This window comes from Hyperolius riggenbachi, chromosome 3, assembly GCF_040937935.1.
Source record: "Hyperolius riggenbachi isolate aHypRig1 chromosome 3, aHypRig1.pri, whole genome shotgun sequence".
NCBI lineage: Eukaryota > Metazoa > Chordata > Amphibia > Anura > Hyperoliidae > Hyperolius > Hyperolius riggenbachi.
This window is the reverse complement of record NC_090648.1, coordinates 300,303,472-300,326,101: the sequence shown is the minus strand read 5'-3', so window position 1 is coordinate 300,326,101 and position 22,630 is coordinate 300,303,472. Positions and strand designations below refer to the sequence as shown.

Here is a 22,630-nt window from a genome sequence, read left to right as displayed (position 1 = left end):
CTTCTTTCATCTGCATCGATTTCTAGCTGATTCGATCAGAGCGGTCTAATTGGCCATTGATCGATGGCTGAAATCGACCAGTATATGGGTCCCTATAGTTTATATGGGTTTGAGTCACCTAGGTTTCTGCATTGGCCCCACAGCAGAGGTTGAGCAGATCTCACCTAATGCTCCAGAAAATGATGTATACTACAACTTTGCCTAATTGTTGGCTTTATACTAATATATGGTATATTATAATTTTAGTTGAGAAATCCGGGATGGGAGAACCTTTGCTTTCTTGGTGGCAGTGGTGATGATATCCTTGTACAGTCAGAGATGACTCCGCTTAACAGGTAAGCATACTATGCACCCTTTTGAGACGTAAAGTGTTTATTTTATATAAATACCCATTCATTTTAGAAATTGTAGTTGTGGTTTGCACTTTAACATAACAGTGAGTGTACAAGGAAATTAAGTTATGAGCAATTTAACGTGTAAACCAGAATTCTAAGGGTGACCTTGCTAATGGTGTTAAGTGCAATATTTTTATTCAACTAGTTATATTTATCTTCCAGGTTTAATTTGTTACTAATGGGCAGTGTGCGTGTTTGTTACCATTATTGGAGAATAATTCTGCATTTTTCAGTTTCTTGAACTTGTACTGATGACATGACCGTATAATTCTGCTTTAGTCTCTTTTACACTTTTACCACTCCAGCGAAAAAAGAAGGCAGTTGAAGAACCGACAGGGTTTTGGACTAGTCCTTCTACTTTTGGGGTATTCTCAGGATTTTTTTGTTTTAAAAAAACATTTTCTGAAAGACAGTTGCTAAGTCTAACTGCAAAAACAGTGTGCAAGTGAGTAGTGAGGCTTTCTGGTATTTTACTGTTTTGGTGGTTAAACGGCCATTCAGGAATGGCTTTTGCAAACAAAGAAAAACCTGAGGAGATTGACTAGTCCAAAACCCTGTCGGTTCTGTCATATTTTAACTGCCTACTTTTTTTTTTTCTTTTTGCTGGAGTGGACCTTTAACGCGTTGTGTGCGTTATTACGTGTTGGTAAGCATTTTTTCCATAGCAGTGCATTGTGAAAAAGCTTTCAGTTAAAACGCGTATAGAGGGAACTGAACCATAGGAAAACATGGACATTTCTTTGAAAGAAAGCAGATTTTCAGTTATAACTGAGAGCAACTGATTAAGTGTAAAAGGGGGGCTTAGTCGAATTATCAAATTTTGAAGGCGAACCTGAACTCAGAACTTGCTCTCTGCTATATAAGATACACAACAGCATAATAACCTTTAAAGAAAAACCGTTTTGTTACGGCTGATACAAATCCTAAAACAAACCTCCGGTGTTTCTACTTCCTGCTTTCATGGAAGCAGACATATTGTTAACATCCTGTGCTTTCAAATGAGGGGGGATTTGATAGACTAAACTCTCTAAATACATACAGGGTGCATTTCTCTAAGTTTTCCTTCTGTCTTGTGAAAGAGTTCAGGTCCTCTTTAATTCCACCATAGTAAAAAAAATAAAAAAAATTCATTCATCCAGTTTGGGGTCTGCTGAGTAACTACACTATAATACCTTTACATTTGGCGTTCTTCCCCCTCCAACTGTACGATGATCACTTGTCAGATGTTTACACTCTGTAGGGGCTAATCCGAATTTCAACTGCAAATCCAGTCCTCATAGCATGCACAGTTATCCTGCTGTATTTAGGTATTTGACGATGGTTCCTGTGCTTGTTAGCAACCCAGGATTTTCTAGGTGCGAGACCAGGAGCCCAATGGTGCAGTATCGTCAATAGTTGGGGATAGAAGTACTACCGATTTATACTCACAAAGGTGGGTTGCAATTACTTTCAACCACTGTTAGAGCCTGTGGGAAAGTAAGCATCCCCACTCTGTTCTCCACATCTGTTCACAGGAACTGGATGGTTGCTCTCCTGAGGTTCTTTAGGAGTTCTACAAAAATACTACCTTAAGTGCTCTGCTCTCCGGCCCACCGACTGGCGACCAGATTCCCCTCCTTTCTCCCCCTCTGTGAGAAGTTTTGAGTGGGCAGCAGGGGATTTTGACACTCTCCTCACTCACCAATGTCCTGCGATGCGTCTCCATGGCAACAGGGAGTCGCGTGTCAGGCTGCGCTGGCATGTCCTGACATCACATCGTGTGACATCCTGTTGCCATGGAGATATGACGCGGGACATCAGTGAATGAGGTGAGTTTCAAAATCCCCTGCTGCCCACTCGCAACTTTTCGCGGAAGGAGGGGGGTTGGAATTTCAGGCATGCGGCCCGGCCACCTAAAGTTTGCCCAGGCCTGGTTTAGTAGGTAACCTAGCATGGAGGAGAAATCCTCCATGGCACATGTATCAAAATCATCTTGCGCCTCTGTCTTTATTCAGTCAAAGAAAATTCCAGAAGGGTTAGATCTTTCTCCAACTGGAGATATCATCCTCTACCTAGTAATTATAATTCTGATGTCCTGTAGTGTATGGAAAGCATCCATTCACCTATAAAATGCAGGTATAGTATTTGCCATAACGACTTATAAAATATTCCATATCTACTATTCCATATCAGGATCACAGCTGTTATCCTCTTGCATAATCTCAGAATGTACTGTATTTCTGAAAGGGGGAGGTGGTGTCCATATCAGAAGGGGTGCTCTTGTCCTGCTTGTCTCTTAGATGTCACCACACCACTCTTACGGTGACCAGGGTAATGGAGGCAAGTGTAAATAGGTCAGCCTCCTGTCTGGAGTGATCTACTTATAAGGCATACCAGTTTATACTAAGAAAAAGTATGTTTTGTGGTTTAAGACAAAACCTAGCCAGACAAGATATATTTCGTAAAGTCATTACATTTATTTTTATGTCTCTGTAAATGTTAATATACCAAATTACGGTGTCAGCATTCTCAGGTTATTTAGTTATCAAATAATGAATGTAAAATGCAAAAAAGAAATGAACAGCTTGCTGATTCTAGAAATATATAATGAATCAAGCCAAATTTCCCTCTGATCCAAAATGTTATATTAGAGCATTTTTGGGGGGTTTCATCCCCACCCCTAAGAAGATAGTATGGGTATTGATGGCAAGATAACCTTTTCAAAGTATGTTATGCCCATCAATGACTTGTTTTTGCGTGGCAGTATGTTGTGTAAAACTGCAGTGTCACCCTTTTATAAGAGAAGAGTTTTTTTGTTTTTGTTTTTTTGAATTGGTAGTTTTTAAGCCAATTGGTGAAAGGCAACTCATATGAAAGTGCTTATGCATTGCATTATTGTCGCTGTATATTGTGCCCAGAGTTGTGTATCTGTGATTTTCTGAGAACTCCAGCTAAACACTGATAAATATTAAAAGTAGGTAACTGATCGTAGCAATTTCATCACATTGCTGCTATACAATATCTAATTGTATTAGGAAGAAGCATTGTCTGTTTTCAGTGAAGTACTGTGGTAATGTCCCATTGCATGGTTTAGAAGTCCTCTGAAGGCAAGTTTGGACATAATACATCCATTTATATTCCAGTGACATTACAAAAATAATGGACTATGAAGTCCATGAGCAAGTCAGTATGTGCTTTTCACACCTCTTTTTAGGATGACCTTTTTGCTCTAGTATTTCACTTATCAGCATTATGCGTGCAGTGAGTTTTCGGTCTAGTGTACTTGCTGAAAGGATACTATTTCACAAATGTCCCAAGGCTGAGCGATAAAGAAAAACAAAAAAGGCAAATGGAGTACTTTACAAATAGGTGAAATTTGCTGCTCTGTGATGGGCTGCAGCATTTTTGCTCCTGTTTCGACAGGAAAAAAAAAAAAAAAGAAAGAAAACAAGATAAAGCATATTCTGCAGCAAGTATAGACCATGTGTCGTTGAAATGTTCCCAGTGCTGATAAGCTAATAGTTGATTGGCATTTACCCTACAACCAATTAACACATTAAAACCACTAAAAGGTGACACAAATAAGATTTGTCAAGTGTAAGATATACTGAGCAGCAAGTGATTTTTTTTTTTGTTTGTTTTAGGACAACTGAAGTGAGAATAATATGGAGGCTGCCATATTTAACTTTAAACAATACCAGCTGCCTGGCAGCCTTGCTGATCTGTTTGGTTGCAGTAGTGGCTGAATAACACCAGAAACAAGAATGCGACTTATCCTGTCAGATCTGACAATGTCAAACACCTGATCTGCTGCATGTTTGTTCAGGGTCTATGGCAATACGATTCTTTGTGCGATTCGATTACGATTCTATTTACGATCTGATTAAATCTAACATGTCCGATTGGGATTCGATTCTATTAGATTTGCCATTGTAAAACAATGGCAAATCAAATTGAATCAAATCTTTTCCGATTGGACATGTCGGATTTAATCAGATCGTAAATAGAATCGTAATCGAATCGCACAAAGAATCGTATCGTGTAGATGGGGCTTTAGAGGCAAAAGATTAGCAGAACAGCCAGGCAACTGGTATTGTTTAAAAGGAAATACATGTCGGCCTCCATATTCTTTTCACTTCAGTTGTCCTTTAAAGGTGATGCTGAAAGTAGAAAAGTTGGCAAATGTACGGATCTGAGCAGCTTTAAAAAGGACTAACTTATGATTGCTACACAACTGTCAGAGTAACTCCTAAACACCAGGTCTTGTAGTATTTTCCCAATATGCATGGGAAGACCCAAGATGAACCAACATCTAGCCGTGCCCAATGCATATTGATGTGCATGGGGAATAAAGGCAGGCCTGATTGGTTTCACCTGGCAGAAGAGCTACTGTAGCACAGATTGCTGAAGAAGTTGATGCGAAAGATGTCAGTTCACACAATGCACTGCAGATTGCTGAGTAACTGTAGACCAGTCACTGTGCCCATGTTGACACTTGTGAACTGTCAAAAGTGCCTAAAATGGGCTTGTGGTTATCAGAGCTGAATCGTGGAGCAATAGAAAGTTCCCTGTTCCAGTGAATCACATTTTCTCTGAGCTCTTTGGCCTAAATTTCCCAGATCTCAGTATAGTCAAGCCTCTGTGGCAGGGAGAGAAAAACTGATCCATGGACACCCCATCTTTCACTTTTAGACTTGGCTGCTCATGTCTTGGTATCAGATGCCACAGGACAACTTTGTAGGTTTTGTGTAGGTGGACCGCTAGAGTATTAGGCAGGTGACTGATTGTATGCAGACATACATTCACATACATTCATTTTTAAAAGTTTGTTTCCTGTAAGATGCCTTTTTCACTTGATGATTGAGAAGTTCCTAAAGGTACTCATTGTATATTAGTGCCTGAAGCTTTTGCTTTTTTTTCCACTCTATTTACAGTTCTATGCTGATGTTTGGGCACAGCAGGCCAAAATGGTGTTTGTGAAAAGTAATACATTTGTACTGCAAGAAATAGTGTTAAAGCATTTATTCAGTTTCAAATATTGGAACCAATCCATCAGCACTGGGTGTTCAAAGATTTGGATGCCCCTTCTCTTGTCTATTGCTAAACATGTTTGCAGAGGACCTACATTTGGGTTTGGCCGACACAACAGGAATGGTGCAAAAGCAAAATCCATACAGCTAGATTTGAATAAAGTAGTAGTAGTTACTATTTAGTGTTTTATATAGCGCAACATATTCCGCAGTGCTCTACAGAGTATATGGTCTTGTCGCTTTAGGCTCATACACACGCTCAACAAAAGTCTGTTAAATGCACAATTATCAAACCACTTTTGTTGTTGAAACAAACCAAAAAAGTTGTTTGCTATTGTTCAAACAACGGATCCCTCGGAGAGGGGCTCACAATCCAATCAGTAATATAACCAAATACTGTCTTACCAGGGTGGCAAAACTTTTGCCCTTGCAGGAATTGCTATTTGCATGTTTTTAAAGGGGTTCTATAGCGGTATATAAAAACAAAATGTGTAATTTTACCTTTTTTGTTTTTTATATACTGCTACTGATCCCCTTTAGGCTACTTTCCCACCAAGACGTTGCGTTTTAGGGGACGTTATGGTTGCATAACGTGCCCCTAACGCAATGCATGGTGGTGTTGAAGTTGGACGTCAGATTGAGCTGCGTTATGCAGCTCTCAAAGCAGCCGCCCCAGGTTAGTGATAGGAAGTCCGGATCTTTTTAAGTATTCGGATCATTTGAATTGGATCATTGAAAAAATCCGGATCTTTGAACCGAATCATTTGAATCATTTTACTAGGGAAGCCGACTGGGTGAGATGACTAGCAGGACAGGACTTTCCCTGCACTGTACATTCTGTATGTTCCTGTTTCTTCCAGACAGACAAGCCACTGTGAACTGAATCTTTCATTGTGATGATCCGGATGATCCGACTCACAAAAAAACATATCAAATGAACGATTCGTTCATGATCCGGACAACACTACAGTTCCACCCAGGGCTGTGGAGTCGGTACAAAAATCCACCGACTCTGACTCCTCAGTTTAGGATTCCTCCGACTCAGACTCCTTGAATTTGCATATTACAATCTTGTTGATTGAAAGTATGCAACATGAAATTCGTCTCTTAACTGCCAACGCTTAGGAATTTTAAAAGACAACTGAAGTGAGAAGGATATGGAGACTGTCATATTTATTCCCTTTAGTCATAGACTAAAACTAGTCCTTGGTAACAGTACTTGTAAAAGGTACAGGCTGGAACAAAGAACATCTCAGGCCCTAGGCAATGTAACTGGGTACATGTAAGAGTGATGTGCAGGTACTCTGCAGGGGAATAAGCAGATTCTTCCTCTATTACACATTCTTCATGCACAATCTGAACCAGGTTTATGGGTGATAGACAACACCTCTGTGTTCAATGTGCACAACATTCTCAGTGGATTTCCTGCAGCTCTTTGGAGAGTGCATATGTATGTATAGTATATGTAGTATATGTATGAGTATAGTACTACTGTGTAAAAAAGTAAACCTGAGACAGATGAAATTAAAGTTTTATACATACCTGGGGCTTCCTCCAGCCCCCTTCAGGCTAATCAGTCCCTCGCTGTCCTCCTCCGCCACCTGGATCTTCTGCTATGAGTCCAGGTACTTGAGCCAGTCTGGCGTAGTGCGCATGCACACACACTCTGCCGCTGGGAGCGTACTACACCTGCGCAGCACTGTTGCGCAGGTGCAGAACGCTCCTGGCTGTGGAAGCGGCAAGCGGCCGGACTGCGCTGACTGGCTGAATTACCAGGACTCCTAGCAGAAGATCCAGGTGGTGGAGGTGGACAGCGAGGGACTGATTAGCCTGAAGGAGGCTGGAGGAAGCCCCAGGTATGTATAAAACTTTTCTTTTCATCAGTCTCAGGTACCCTTTAATTCGTAGTCCCCAAACCAAATCTTAACAACATATCAAATAATTTGATTTTATGAGGAGTCCTGGGGCACCCCATACATACATTTGCATAAATCAGAATCAATGCAGAATTATTTCCATCTCATTGACCATCTCTATTAGTGACACGGCTACACATCAGGCTTTATACTTGCAGCATAGATGTTATTTTGTATATATGTTACGGCCAGAACCCGAAGTTTGGCCACTTCTAGTTCTGGCCGGCCACTTCGGGTTCTGGCCGGCCAATTTGCGAAGTGGCCGCTGCGCTGCGGCCAATGTTAGAAATGGATTGTTTACTCTGATATTAATGTATCTTCTGGCCGCAGCGCAGCGGCCAAACGTATTAATTTGTTGCAATTAAGCCGGCGGCAATGTAACAATTCAAGCCGCCGGCTTTTTATCTGCCTCTCTCTCTCTCTCTCCTCTTATGGCCAGCCGGTGGGGGACACGCGAGTCCCCCAGAGTCGTTCGTCGCAGCAGAGCGGGGAGGCTGCAGACATTGCTTCTGCCAGCACCCGCTCTGCAAGAACGGCAGGCTTTCCTGCCGCGACGAACGACTCCGGGGGGACACTCGTGTCCCCGCCCGGCTGCCCATAGGAGAGCGAGAGAGGCGGGGGGGGGGGGGGGGGGGAGAGGTGGGGGGGGGGGGGGAGAAGGAGAGAGAGGCAGATAAAAAGCCGGCGGCTTGAATTGTTACATTGCCGCCGGCTTAATTGCAACAAATTAATACGTTTAGCCGCTGCGCTGCGGCCAGAAGATACATTAATATCAGAGTAAACAATCCATTTCTAACATTGGCCGCAAAACTAGAAGTGGCCAAACTTCGGGTTCTGGCCGTAACATATATAAGAAATTCCTATGTACACATCGTATACACAGTCACAATCAGATGTGTATATCTGACTTTAAAAATACGGGGACTGCTTTATTGAAGCAGCACAAGTAACTAATTTTGATTGGTTTATTTCATTTTTGTGGACTAAGCACAGCTATTACTGTATGTATAAATTATTTATGATGACTATTATCTGAGAAATAGAACATTTTAATATTTTCTATTTTAATCAGTTTAAATTCATTAAGAGTCGTAGTCGGTGCATTTTTTTCCGACTCCAGGCACCCAAAATTGCCCCGAAACAGACTCCACGACTCCACGACTCCGACTCCACGACTCCGACTCCACAGCCCTGGTTCCACCACGAGTCACCACAGTGCAGTGAATATTAATTAGCCATGCGGCTGGCCACGGAGGAGGGGAGACCTCCTCCTCCAACATTACTGAGCATGTGCAAACAGTCTAACGTACAGCATGCAGCGCTTTGTTTAAAAGTGCTGCGTTACTATGTAACGCAACGTGTGCACTGTGAACAGCACATTGATTTTACAGTGCTGTGAGTCAAGGTGCGTACACACGTCAGATAAAAATGAAAGATCACAGACCAATTTTACCCCCTTTCATGTAGTATGAGAGCCATACTCTACACAGTCTATTCTATGGAGCTGAACTCCCCATCAGATAGAAATCTTTGCAGGATGCTGCACACAAAGATGCTGTACACATGCAACAGATCAGTATCTGCAAAAGATCTGTTCCTGCAAAAGATCCGTTCCTGCAAAACGCATTCATAGCCTATGATATCTGCAGATCTCGTACACACCTTGTTTAACGGACAATTATCTGTAGCTCAGATCCACCAGGTTGGATCTTCAGATCGGCAGATAATTGTCTGATCTGCAGATGAATGTCCATTAAACAAGGTGTGTATGAGATCTGCAGATGTCATAGACTATGAATGCATTTTGCAGGAATGGATCTTTTGCAGGAACAGATCTTTTGCAGATACTGATCTGTTGCATGTGTACAGCATCTTTGTGTGCAGCATCTTGCAAAGGTTTCTATCTGATGGGTAGTTCAGCTCCATAGAATAGACTGTGTAGAGTATGGCTCTCATACTACATGGAAGGGGGTAAAATTGGTCTGTGATCTTTCATTTTTATCTGACGTGTGTACGCACCTTTAGGCTGCGTTACTGGCTGCTGTAACGTGGGACTTTAATGTCCCACTGTGAAACCAGCCTTAAAGTTCATGTAATAAATTCTGTGTAGTATCCATCCCTGGAGATCCAAATTCCATCCCAAAGAGATGCAAATTCTTCTGAGTTTATGCAAATGTGCATGCAAATATATGCAGCTTGGAAAAGGACCAATCGATTTTAAACCTGGGTTTAAGTTAATTGGTCCATTTTCAAATTGCATACATTTGCATAAAAATTAGCATCAACTTGGAAGAATTTACATTTCCTTGATCACCCCTGGTAGTAACATTTGCAAATGTATTGGTTTCAGCAACAGTCAGCTTACTTACCCAGTCGCACAGATGATGGAGAAGCCCTCTGCTTTTCTTAGGCCTCTTTTCCACAGACAGTTGATAGGCAGTGAAATGCCTCACAAACTCTGACAACGGCCTGCTGCCCCCTGGCAACAGCTTGCTGCTGCCTGATGACTACTCACTGCTGCCTGGTAACTGCTTGCTGAGCACACAGTTCAACTGTCTGTGGAAAAGAGGCCTTAGTCCTCTCCTACACGGGCAGTTGAACTGTGTGCTCAGCAAGCTGTTACCAGGCAGCAGTTAGCAGTTGTAAGAGTTTGAGCGGCATTTCACTGCCTATCAACTGCCAGTGGAAAAGGTCTGTCTTACCGCTTGAACATCGGGGAATCGGGATGGTCAGTAAGATGCAAATAGTTATGTTTTAAAGATTATGCAAATTTACGCAGACTTGGGCCTCTTTTCCACGGGCAGTGGAACTGTGTGCTCAGCGAGCAGTTACCAGGCAGCAGTGAGCAGTTACCTGGTAGCAGCAAGCAGTTGTCAGTTTGAGAGGCATTTCACTGCCTATCAACTGCCCGTGGAAAAGAGGCCTTAAAATGGACAAATCTTTGCATCACCTCAGAACTATTTGCATCTCATTTACCCATCCTATCAGGGTATCTTTTTAACTGAGCATATTGCTGTGGAAAAACAGACTAGAATTAGGATGTGGAATGAGCAAAAGATGAATTGGTCCCAGTTTTGTGATTTAGTAAATGTTATTAATCATTATTGTGTACTTTAAAGTGCTGTAAAGTGGGAATATATTTTTCTGGTTTCCTGGACTTCTATATCTTAGTGCCTGCATGCTTGTATTGTGTTGCTTACAAATTGGCTGGATTTTATTTGGGCTCAACAAATAGTGGCGATAATGATGGTCAGTGTTAAATAAGCAGTACAATGGTATCATGCAGGTTCCATCCATGGAACTACACTATCTGCTACAATTTGCGCTTCTCATTTCTATAATGCAGTGGATTCAATCATCCATTGCATTACATTGACTGTGCCACCTTCTCAGGGGAGAGAGCTTGCTTGGGAAAGTGTTTAGGATTAGACTTTGCTGTCTACAGCTTTTTATAAAGTCATGGAAACTGTTTAGGCAGGGAGCACACTTGCAGTGTTGCCCACAGTTTTCCTTCATCCAGAATCGCATGGCAATGTAAGTCAGTGGAATACCTCACTTACTGTGTATGATTTTGGATGTGTGGGTAAAAAGAGTTGCCTACTGCAGTGGACCGTGGATGATGTGGTTCAATAGGGTCTGGAAATCCTGAACTATCCAGAGACTTCCCACTAAGGTAATTATCCATTTTATTTTTTCATAGGTTTGCTTTAAAGGAATCAGGCGATTTTTTTTTTTTTACCAAAATCTTCTTTACTCACCTGGGGCTTTCTCCAGCCGACTGTCCCACGATGTCCTCTCCGCCGTTGTCACCACACGGTGCAGAGGACGACCTCGAGGTCGCCCTTACTGCGCCTGTGTCAAGCGCCACTGTCAATCACGGCCACGTTGTCCACGGCTTACTGCGCAGGCGCAGTAGTTCTGCGACACTAGACCCAGGCATAGTAAGGGTGACCTCGAGGTAGTCGTCTGCACCATGCGAGGGACAGCGGCGGAGAGTGGAGGTGACAGCGTGGGACAGTCGGCTGCAAGGGGCTGGAGAAAGCCCCAGGTGGGTAAAGCAGATTTTGGTAAAAATCGCCTGATTCTTCCTTTAAAGCACCACTAACGTGAACATGTTTTATTTTGTGTTTGTAAATGCTTGCTTATGTGATGTACATTTTCCCAGAGTAAAAGGCACTATTCATTTTTTCCAATGTCCCTGGCATTTAAAGGGAACCTGAGATGGGCAGTAGAGAAAAAAAAGATACATACCTGGGGCTTCCTCCAGCCCTCTCCAGGCTGATCTCTCCCTCGCTGCCGTCTTGCGTTATCTGGATCTTTGGCAATTCGCCCCAGAAAGTCCTCCTGCCAGGGGCGTACTGTGCATGCCCAGCCGTGCATGCGCCACTCTAGTGCTCCCAGCAACAGCAGCATGACGGGGAGCACGCACATGCCTGTGCCGACTAGCCCTGACTCGAGGCCTTTCCGAGACAAAGATCAGGATGGCGCAGGAGGACTTGGAAGGGGGCTGGAGGAAGCCCCATGCGTGTTTTTTTTTCTCTCCCCTGCCCATCTCAGGTACACTTTAACCACTTGTGTACCAGCAGTCTCTTCCCCGTTAAAGTGGACCTGAACTCTTGCACAGGACTGAAGAAATAGAGAAATGCATTTAGAGAGTTTAGCCTCTTTAATTCCCCCTCATTTGTGTCTAATCACAAACTGTAATTTTATCTCTCCCATGTCGCATGCTCATTTGTGTCTAATCACAAACTGTAATTTTATCTCTCCCATGTCGCATGCTCATTTGTGTCTAATCACAAACTGTAATTTTATCTCTCCTATGTCGCATGCATGCCTATGGCAGAGATGGGAGATAAGGCCATTCGAAAGCACTGGATGTTCAAGCGGGTCCGAGATGAAAAATGAACTATAACAATTAACTTGTCTATATATCTTATCTAAAGTTTAGATAGTTTACACAGCAAATCTAGCTGCAAACAGCTTTAATAGAATATGATTATTTCTTCCTGTGATACAGTGACAGCATCCATGTTGTCTGTAAACATTACACAGAGGCAGGCTTATCTGCATCTTGAGCAAAAAAACCTAATTCCCCCCCCCCCCCCTTCCTCCTCCCTCTTCCCCTCTGCCTCTGAAATCTCTGGCTAGTAATACCTCCCTTGAGCCCTTGCTACTGTCTGAGGCCTGGAACCCACTGAAATCAGCAAACGCGAAACGCTACCGCTAGCATTTTGTCTGAGCGGTTTGCAAGCGGATTCATGCGCGTTTTCGGTCGCGTTTTGCAACATTGTATTTTTTTGCTCAGCGGTTGCATAGCGTTTTGTTTCACGTTTTTATCCTGATTGGTCCTGTGAATTTATTTTCATTTTGTTAGTGTGCTGAACCGCAAAACGCTAGCAAAACCGCTCAGTTTAGGTTTTGCTGAGCGTTTCTGCTAGCGTTTCAATACTTTACATTGAAGCGCTAACGCTCCCAAAATGCTGCACGTCCTGCGTTTACGTTTCTGGGAAACGCTCCTGTGGAAGTTGCCCCATCCATTAACAGTAGCCCAGCGTTTTGGCAAAGTGCTAGCGTATCGCAGCGCTGCCAAAACGCTACCAAAAGCGCTCCTGTGTATTCCAGCCCTTGACGTGCCTTGGCTCTCTGAAAACCTGTGGGCGTGGCTTGTTTAGTTTATAGGGAATTAGAGTATTAAAACAAAAACAAAAAAGTATTTGGTTTGAGGGATGCCCTATAAACAATAGAAAAGGAACACAATTCTGCAATGAGTAAAAGTTCATCTCGGATCCACTTTAACAATTTGTCTGCTTCCATCAATCAGGAAGTAGAAACAGTGCAGATTTTAGGATTTGTATCAGGTGTAACAAAGAAATGTTTTTTGTTTAAAGGTTATTCTTCTGTTGCGTATCTTTTAGAGCAGAGAGGATGTTCTGAGTTCAGGTCCTCTTTAAGGACTAGACACTGCTTGTACGGTAAAACGCCGCCTCCCGACGAATCGGCGCACTTACCCGTCCGCTATCGCTGGTCACGACGCTGGTCACGACGCTGCCCCATCGCCGCAGGCTCCTCTCTGTGCTGTCTCTATGACAGCAGAGTGCTGACAGCCGGTCAGCTGTCCATCAGTGGGAGCCAATGTGATTGGCTCTCTGTGATCACGCGGTCAGGAGCCAATGAAAGTGGCTCCTGACCTGCTTACAGAGCTCTGCCGTCTTATAGACAGCAGAGCGAGTGCATTACAGCGGGTTCAGAGCGGCGACATCGGCGGTAACGGCAGGGGGATGTTAAATCTACGTCCAGTCAGAGCGGCAGCACCACCTGCTGGACGTAGATTCAAACTGCATCAGTCCGGAACCAGCTAAGGTAAGTAGTGTAAAGTTGACCTCTAACAGGTTTTGGCCAAGTCCACTTTCATATTGGGGGAACTCAGTATTTCCTTTGTCTACAAAATCACTTTATGGACAAGATGTATACAAAGATGCCAGCCAGTCTCCCTACTCCTTTGCGCACTATTTTGTCAGTTGGACTGGGCAACTGACATTCAGTAAGTGCTTTTACAACTAAAGAAAACCCTGAGCATCGAATCAGGTGTTTTCGGTGCACGGAGCTCACCGCCAGCCGCTGAAAGCAGGCGACCCATAGCAGCAATGTAATGTGCGTAACGGTAATTCGGTGCTCCGGCGGTTGCCAGACCCCGAATCACATCTCCCTCCGAGTTGCGCAACTCGGAGGGGGAATAGTATTTAACGCCACCAGGGAGTTTTGCGGTGGCAGGGAGCAGTCATTCGGCTCTCCCGGTGCCAAACTCACTTGACGGCCTAACTATACGTACGCCTGAGCATCTCCATGGAGAGGTGGACTAAACAAAATTCTGTCAGATGTCAAAATTACTACCAGCTGTGACAGCGACATGGTATAAAAGTAATTTATAGTGTAGTGTGTTCCCCAGACGCTTTTAGCTGGGTGCTCCACCCAGCTAGTTTTGGTGAGCATCGGGCTGTCATCGGCTCGGCTCCTTCTCTGCTGTAAGCAGAGTTATGCACAAGCGCCAGCCCTATATTCTCTCATCTCACCCCATCAGACTACTTTCATGCCACCCAGCTGTAAAATGTTTCTGGGGAGAACATTGTAGTGTATTTTACTCTGTGACAAACTTACATCTATCTACTGTATATATTTTACTTTTTTCAATTTTTCGTGATTGTGGTCCTTTAATTAAACATGGACAGAAGTACGGGGACACTAAGGTTGTGTGCAGGCTGGTTTCCTTGTTATATAGCTATATGTAAATATAAGGGAGCTGAAGCCTTGTCCTATCTCATTCTTGGAGCCGATATCTAGTGCAGTATATGTGCTTTATTAGTTAGAAGCTACTTGGCATTCAGCTATCTTGCCAAGTGGATCTAAACTCAATTACACAAAGGTAAAAATTGGGCTTATTTAAAAGCTCTATCTACGCATGCTTTATCTGTAATGAACCATAGAACCTGCATAAGTACATGCCAGCGGGTATTTTTCACCTTATGGGCGAGAGGAATTTTCACATTTCAGAGCTCCTCCCATTCATTCCCCAATAACTTTATCAGTAATTATCACAACAAAATGATCTATATGTTGTTTTTTCCGCCACCAATTAGGCTTTCTTTGGGTTGTACATTATGCTAAGAATTATTTTCTTTTAAATGCTTTACAATGGAAATAACTGAATTTTTCCGTTTTCAGCCATTAGTTTTAAAATAATTCATGCTACCGTGATTAAAATCCACACATTTTATTTGGCCATTTGTCCCAGTTGCAATGTTAAAATTATATCCCTAGTATAATGTATGATGTCAATATTTTATTTGGAAAAAAGAGTTTTTTTTTCAGTTTTACATCCATCACTAATTTTTAGCCCATTTTTTAATAATTATAGGCCCTCTTGACATAGATATTATTTTTTCCCTAAAGTCAGTAGGTGTATTTTACTATTTGGCCACAAGATGTCCCTGCTGAGCATGCTACATAGAATACAAAGTGTTGCTGCATTGTAACTAGGGAAGTGGTAAGGTGTCATTGGAAACCTGCGATCCGTGCATGCGGGGAGATTATTGAATGGAAACTTTGTTCCCATTCATAAATTTAACGATCGGGTGTCGGAAACCGGCGGAAATCACAGCGGGAGATAGTGCGGCGCCTCTATGTAAGAATAATAACATTCATAACTACACCATTGTGGGTTGGGTGGAATGGCGTGTAATTTTGCTCACTAATGATAAACCATTTATGCCGCGCGGACGTGAGCTTCACGTCCGCAGCTGCTAGAACCGCAGGGATGCGCTAGTCACATCCCTGCAGTTTGGGGGATTTGCAGACGATTGTGCGGGCAGATGCCCATGATTGGGCTGTTACAGGGAGCAGGAGGAGATTGCTGCAGGGGGACAAAAGTCCCCTGTGCCAAACCATACATTACCACCGAGAATAACGCGATTTTTGTTCAAAAACAGTGTTTTTAGTGCATTTTCTAAATCATATAAAATCTGTTGCTGTAAAGAAATATTTAGCTTGTTTTCAATTTAAAAGTCCATTTGGCTTCATGATAGTTTTTAATTCACGTAAACCTAATGGCTCATTCACACATCCAATTTTGAATGGCCAAAGACTGACCGATTTTTACTGCCACATAGTAGGCGAGCTTACCTACACAATCTGTTCATAGTATACAAAACCTGTTGGCTCTTTTTACTACATAGAAAAAATGGCCAATGATTTGCCTGTCAAAAATGGATGTGCGTATACACCATACATGTGAAGTGAAATAAGGCAAATTATTAAACTTCTCTCTATAGCATCAGGCCATTGGAAGGGACGATGCACACACTGATGTCCATTAGCATTTCTTTTGTTAATTTGACTGTCAAGGGTTGGATGAAGGCTTCTGTCAATATCCATTGTGATACGTAAATATTAGATTGAGCAATAATTTGGAAATCTATCTTCCATGATCTGGAAGATTTTCTCTATGGTAATGCATAGGGAGAACACCTACATGAGCTCCATTTAGGAACTAGTTGTGCTGATTGAATAATCCAAGTTAAGACAGCTTTTATTTAGACAGCGGTTTCCCAGAATTTATATCCTGAATAATAGCGCTTAGTTTGGCTAATTTTCAGCGTCCTGCAACAAACAGCATTGCCTGTAAAACCAGGACTGTAATGCAGAACTTAAGTTATTTTTGCTTACATTGTGTTTTTGAATAAATTTGCTTACATGAGCATTACTTTGTTTATACCTGCACATTAGATTGTCCATAAGACCTTAGCTTGTTCTTTAATGTGCACGACAAAGAAAATTTAAACTGTTTTTGGGTTAGATCAGCACTTATAATTTACATTTTTATTCTCCATGCCAGTGGAGGGCAAAGTTGCCTCAACTGATTTTTGTTCTTCATGACCAGTAATGTAGAGTTTGTTTAAAGGGACTTCGAGCACCTCTCATGGGTATGCCTAGAGACTCCGACTAGTACTGCAAAGTACTTAAAGATGCATACCTTTCTGTAGCTTTCCTCTTTCATTTGATGTCTGAATCGACCGTTCTACTCCAAATAGTTTTCGTTCGATTTCAATGCCATCTTGGCTATGTTATAACTTCCGGGTCACCCCTGTGGTCTCTATTAGAGAAGTGTATCATGGAATGAAGCAGGAAGAGACACTCATGGCCATTGCAAGAGGCTCCTCCATATAGGGGTCATAGTATGATTTTGTTGGAAGTCGTCTGGCTTAAAGGCATGCCCATGAGAGGTGCTCGGAGTCCCTTTAAATGTTAGGGTTATGCTTTCAGAGCAAACATTTAGAAAATGTTGGTCACATAAGTTTTTTTTTTCTTCTTATGAAATAGTAACAAAGATCAAATTCAAGTTTCAAGTCTCTGTTACTACAGTGGGTTTTAAATCTGTTTTGCAGGCATTAACCAGGCCAACACATGAGCTTCTTGATGATTATAGAAGACTTCCTCGCCTTTAAAGCTCTTTTCGGTTGTGGGCTGACCCTCGAGTGTGGAAGACATGCATACATTAAATTACAAGCAGCTATTTTATACTTTACTTCCTCCTCTCAAATAGCTGAAGAAGCAACTTTTCATGTCTGTTGTGCTTATCACAGGATATCTTGCCAGAAGCCTTGACACACAACCTTTTGAAATGCCAAGATTAACAAATGTTTTGCCAAGCAAAGGATGATTATTCTGTGGAAAAACTGAAGGGATGATGCCAAGTGGGAATGAATATTTGAAACCTGTTAGTTCCTCGAGAAATTCACCTCTATCCATGTACACCTTGATTGGAGTTTCAGCAATAATATGGCAGTAGAACATATCTTATTATACAAGCGCTATCAAATCAGAGTGCTTCTGTAAATGGATGAGCATTTTTCTTGCAGGTTGTCTTGAATCTCATGTTCCCTTGCCAGGTTGTGGTGAACAAAGGACCTAAAAAGCACTTATCCAAATAATTATTTGTTGTCTTCAAATGAAATATACCTTGCTATTTATAAATATTGCAAATTCCTACAAAATCATATCTTGTATTCTGTGTGTGTTACGAAAGCAGAAATCTTCTGTACATTGCTGACTTCATGGCTACGGAAAAATTGTGCTGTTGGCTTCTAGATCTTGTGGTTCGTATGTACATAGTTGGGGATCTGCATCATGTTTGTTCTTCACCGCTGGTGTAGTCTTGTAATTGCAGGTAATCCAGCTTGGTTACCTTCATTAACAGCAAAGGTACAGCAGATGTGCATGTTTGGTTGAATGGTATTGCCTAAGAAGAATTATTTTGCTTGCTGCAGTTTCGCCCACAAGTGGCCAAGAATTACTCTTAAATTTATGTTAACGCCATAAAAAAATTCACATCTTTAACGCCATAGTCTTAAGGTGCCCACGCATCTCTTGATTTTGCGGCCCAATTGACCATCCAGTTCAATAATTGTACTGAACCAGTTGAAAATTGGAGCTGCAACACGTCTGCTCGATCTATTTTGAACCGAAATCGGTCTAATGTGTTGAATGGACATGCTGGGAACATCTCTGTTGAAAGTGCTCAATCGCGTGTGCAGCAGTAGCGGTGTTCGATAACACGACAGACCCCAGGCCACTGCCCTTCCACAAGTGTAAAAAGTGTAAGATTTCAGTATCACCTGTGTGCACTATAAAGCTATGCAGAGCCTTTATTGCTCACTGCTGGTGCCACCAATTTTCCTCACCCACAGTAGGTTCTCATCATGGAAAAAGCAGTAACTTTTTTCCCCTCTGTCTGAGGACTTCCTGTGTGGCAAATATCCATATTCTAGCTTTTTTTTTGTTTGTTTTTTTGTTCTGACCAAGCCCACAAAGTAGCACAAAACATTATGAAAATCACTCAATTTTTATTTGGCTAAATACTGCCTAGTATCTTCTCGTGCACCACTCCTATTCCCGCCTACTCTGATTACCAGTGGAAACTAAAGCTCAGCGGATCGTTCAGAAACAGCCTTCTTAGTCCGCCGACATAGCGTACACACGCGCATACTGTCGGCTAAAGTCCGCCCGGCGGGAGGGTCTGGCGGACCCGTCGTCTCATTTGGTAGTGCTTGTATACGCACCTTAAGGAAGAGGAAAAAACTTGATTGTCCAGTCCATTGTTCATTTCAATTTATCATGATGTGCAGATTCTTCTGATGAGAAGGGACAGCTTCATTCCTGCATAATGGAATGGAAAATTATGATTTTCTGCCCAGTGGATAGTTTTAGCTTTATATTTTGTGGTCTTTGCAATTTAAATTTGAAGCAAAGCCGTGTCACACTTGACACGATCTGTTAAAGAGAACCCTGAGGTGGAACGGAAATAGGGAAAAATATATTTACCTAAAGCAGCAGCCCTCCCTGATTCAATGAAGCTGCTTCCTGTCATCCCGCACCTCTCTTTTAGTTCACCTGGTTGAAATTATTTTTTTCTAAAATGGCAGTAGCCCAGCACGTACACAAGAGTAATGCACAAGAGGGCCTGAGCTCCAGGCATGCTCAGTAGCCCATCTCGTGCAAGTTTTATTTTTTCTGAGCAAAGGCAGGAAAGGCGTGTTCCTTACACCCCAATGGGTGTTTTGCAGAAGTCCCTTTCCTGAAAAGGGCACACCTTCACTAATTATGCTGTCGACATGCTTCTAGTCGACAATTCAGGGGCAGAGGGGGCTGTTATATGAGGCTGTAGAGATGTTGTACAGCACTCTTGTATTCTTGCAGATAACTTAATTCGAGGTCCACGGTGGAGCACGTCCCAACCGTTCTGTCATTTTCCATAACACAGACAGATCTCTAAAGGCAGCACTCCTAAACTGCTTACTTAAAGTGGACCTGAACTCTTGCGTAGGACAGAAGGAAAACAGAGATAAATGTACCCTGTATGTATTTAGAGAGTTTAGCCTGTCTAATTCCCCCTCATTTGTGTATAAAATCACAAGTTGTAATCTGATCTCCTCCCTGTTTCACATGACTGCCTATAGATAAGCCCTTTTGAAAGCACTGAATGTTAACGCTATGTCTGTTTCCATGAATCAGGAAGTAGAAACCGTGCAGATTTATTTTAAGATTTGTATCAGCTGTTGTGTATCTTTTAGAGCAGAGAGGATTTCTGCGTTCAGGTCCGCTTTAAACGATCTCTAATGATCATTAAGGGCAGCCCAAAATGTAAGTGTGTGTACGTGAGTTAGAGAGCCTGAGGTGGTTCCTTGGGGGGGGGGGGGGGGGGGGCAGATGGGATACAGAGGCATGTTCTCTGCCTCATGACATGCCTTTGTGTCCCCACACCACCTCTCTGCCCCCCCCCCCACCCAACTGCCGCGCTATGGCCCACCCGAAATTAGCAACAATATTTGTCGCTATCTCGGAAGGTAAATAGAGAGGGATTCCCTGTCCAGGGGCGTTCCTACAGCCTTTCCAGAAATGCCATTTGGGGAGCGCTCTCTCCCTGGCCACGTTCCCCCGCCTCCCTGCACCCTGAGAGCGAGCGAGTGAGCGAGCGAGATCTTTCCAGCGTTGTGACCCAGGGATCACGAAAGTTAAAGTGGGCCGCTGGGGCCCACAGGTGCAGCGGAGAGTAGCGGTTTTGGCGGCTACCTGATCCGCTCAGCCCCCCGGATCAGGTAGCATTTTTTTTTTTAATTTTATGAGCCCACCTTGGGATCTCTTTAAAAGACAGCTGTAGTGAGTGATATGGAGGCTGCCATATTTATTTCCTTTCTAAACTATACCCGTTGTCTGGCAGCCCTGCTGGTCTATTGGGCTGCAGAAGTGTCTGACAATATTGATAATGACAAGATTAGCTGCATGCTTGTTTCTGGTGTGAATCAAACACCTGATCTGCATATGCAATATGCTTGTTCAGGGTCAATGGCTAAATGTATTAGAGGCAGAGTATTAGCAGAACAGCCAGACAACTAGTATTGCTTAACCCATTCGCGTTCCGTCGTTTTCACTTGAGAAATGTTCACCTCCCATTCATTAGCCTATAACTTTATCACTATTTATCACAATGAACTGATCTATATCTTGTTTTTTCCACCACCAATTAGGCTTTCTTTGGGGGGTACATTTTGCTAAGACCCACTTTACTGTAAATGCATTTTAACAGGAAGAATAAGAAAAAACGGAAAAAATTATTTCTCAGTTTTCAGCCATTATAGCTTTAAAATAATACATGCCTCCATAATTAAATCTCACGTATTGTATTTGCCCATATGTCCCGGTTATTACACCGTTCAAATTATGTCCCTATCACAATGTATGGCGACAATATTTTATTTTGAAATAAAGGTGCATTTTTTCCGTTTTGCATCTATCACGATTTACAAGTTTAAAATAAAAAAAATATAGAAATATTTCATCTTTGCATTGATATTTAAAAAGTTTAGACCCTTAGGTAAATATTTACATGTTTTTTTTTAATTGTAATGTTTTTTTTTTTTTTTATTATTAAACATTTCATTTGGGTAGTTTTGGGAGGGTGGGAGGTAAACAATAGGTTTATAATGTAAATGTGTGTTGATTTTCATTTTTTTTTACGTTTAGTTGTAGTATTACTTTTTGGCCACAAGATGGCGGCCATGAGTTTGTTTACATGACGTCACTCTAAGCGTAACACACGCTTAGAGCAACGCATGGGGGAGGTAACAGCCAGAAAAGGCGCAGCTTCCGAGAGAAGCTGTCCCTCTTTCAGCGGGGGAGAGGAATCAGTGATCGGGCACCATAGCCCGATTCACTGATTGCCTGGCTAACGAACCGCGGGCTGGGAGCGCGCGGTAGCACGCATGGTTCCTGGACGTAGTTTCTACGTCCAGGAACCAAAATAGGTTAAAAAGAAATAATTATGGCAGCCTCCATATCCCTCTCGCTTCATTTGTCCTTTAAAGGGGTTCTGTGGGGGTGTGCTGAGGGTAAAAACAGACACTTACCGGGGGCTTCTATCAGCCCCCTGCAGCAGTAATGTCCCCCGTCATCGTCCTCCGATCCGCCGTTCCCCGCCACTGCACCGGGCAATTGTTCGTCTAACACAGACGAATAGTGCGTGCTCCCATTCGCGTCATCGGAAGCTTACTGCGCAGGCACAGTACGAAGGTTTCTTGTACTGCTCCTGCACAGTACGCTTCCGATGACACGAGCGGAAGCTAGCAGCCACAGTTGGAAAGCATGCCACGCTAGACTGGAACCGGCCGCGAACGGCTGACTGGAGGAGGACGGCGTGGGACATGACTGCTACAGGAGGCTGATAGAAGCCCCAGGTAAGTGTCTGTTTTTACCCTCAGCAAACCCACACAGAACCCCTTTAAGTCGAGCGTAGGTTGTTTATATGCTCGATTTTAGCACACATGCAAAATATTGATTACTAAGGCTTCTTCCCCACTTGTGTATTGCTGTTCATGTTTTCAGCAACACAGTCGCATGGAACACGCATGCAGGTTGTTTTGAGACTTTACTAAACTGAAACTAATTTAGATAAGGCAAGGTTCACACTTTGCCAGGATCCTAATGTGGTTGGTCACAACACTATGCTATCTATGACCTGTCCTTTTTCTGTGTGGTGTCTGAAAAAGTTGCGCAAAACAGGATTCTGCGTTCCACTACAGCAACTCCATTGCGGAAAACTGATATTGTGCTTTGTGTGAGCTTAGCCTTACCACTGGGGGGGGGGGGGGTCACCTATCCATGGAGGATATACCGTGGTGGCCCCCTGCTTTAGCACGTATAGTTACCAGTCCTCACTCCCACTTCAGTGTTCTCCCCAGGGCTCTTAAAGTGGGCGGGCCGC

General features: G+C 42.8%; 1 protein-coding gene across 1 annotated transcript in view; it reads left to right on the top strand.

The window, feature by feature from the left end:
- The window catches only part of SCAF11 (SR-related CTD associated factor 11), a 135,252-nt gene that overhangs the window by 69,849 nt on the left and 42,773 nt on the right, over nucleotides 1-22,630 (top strand). The window contains exon 8 of the mRNA XM_068276591.1: nucleotides 247-335. Within this exon, the coding sequence (XP_068132692.1) occupies nucleotides 247-335 (89 nt within the window). The remainder of the gene's footprint in view (nucleotides 1-246; nucleotides 336-22,630) is intronic.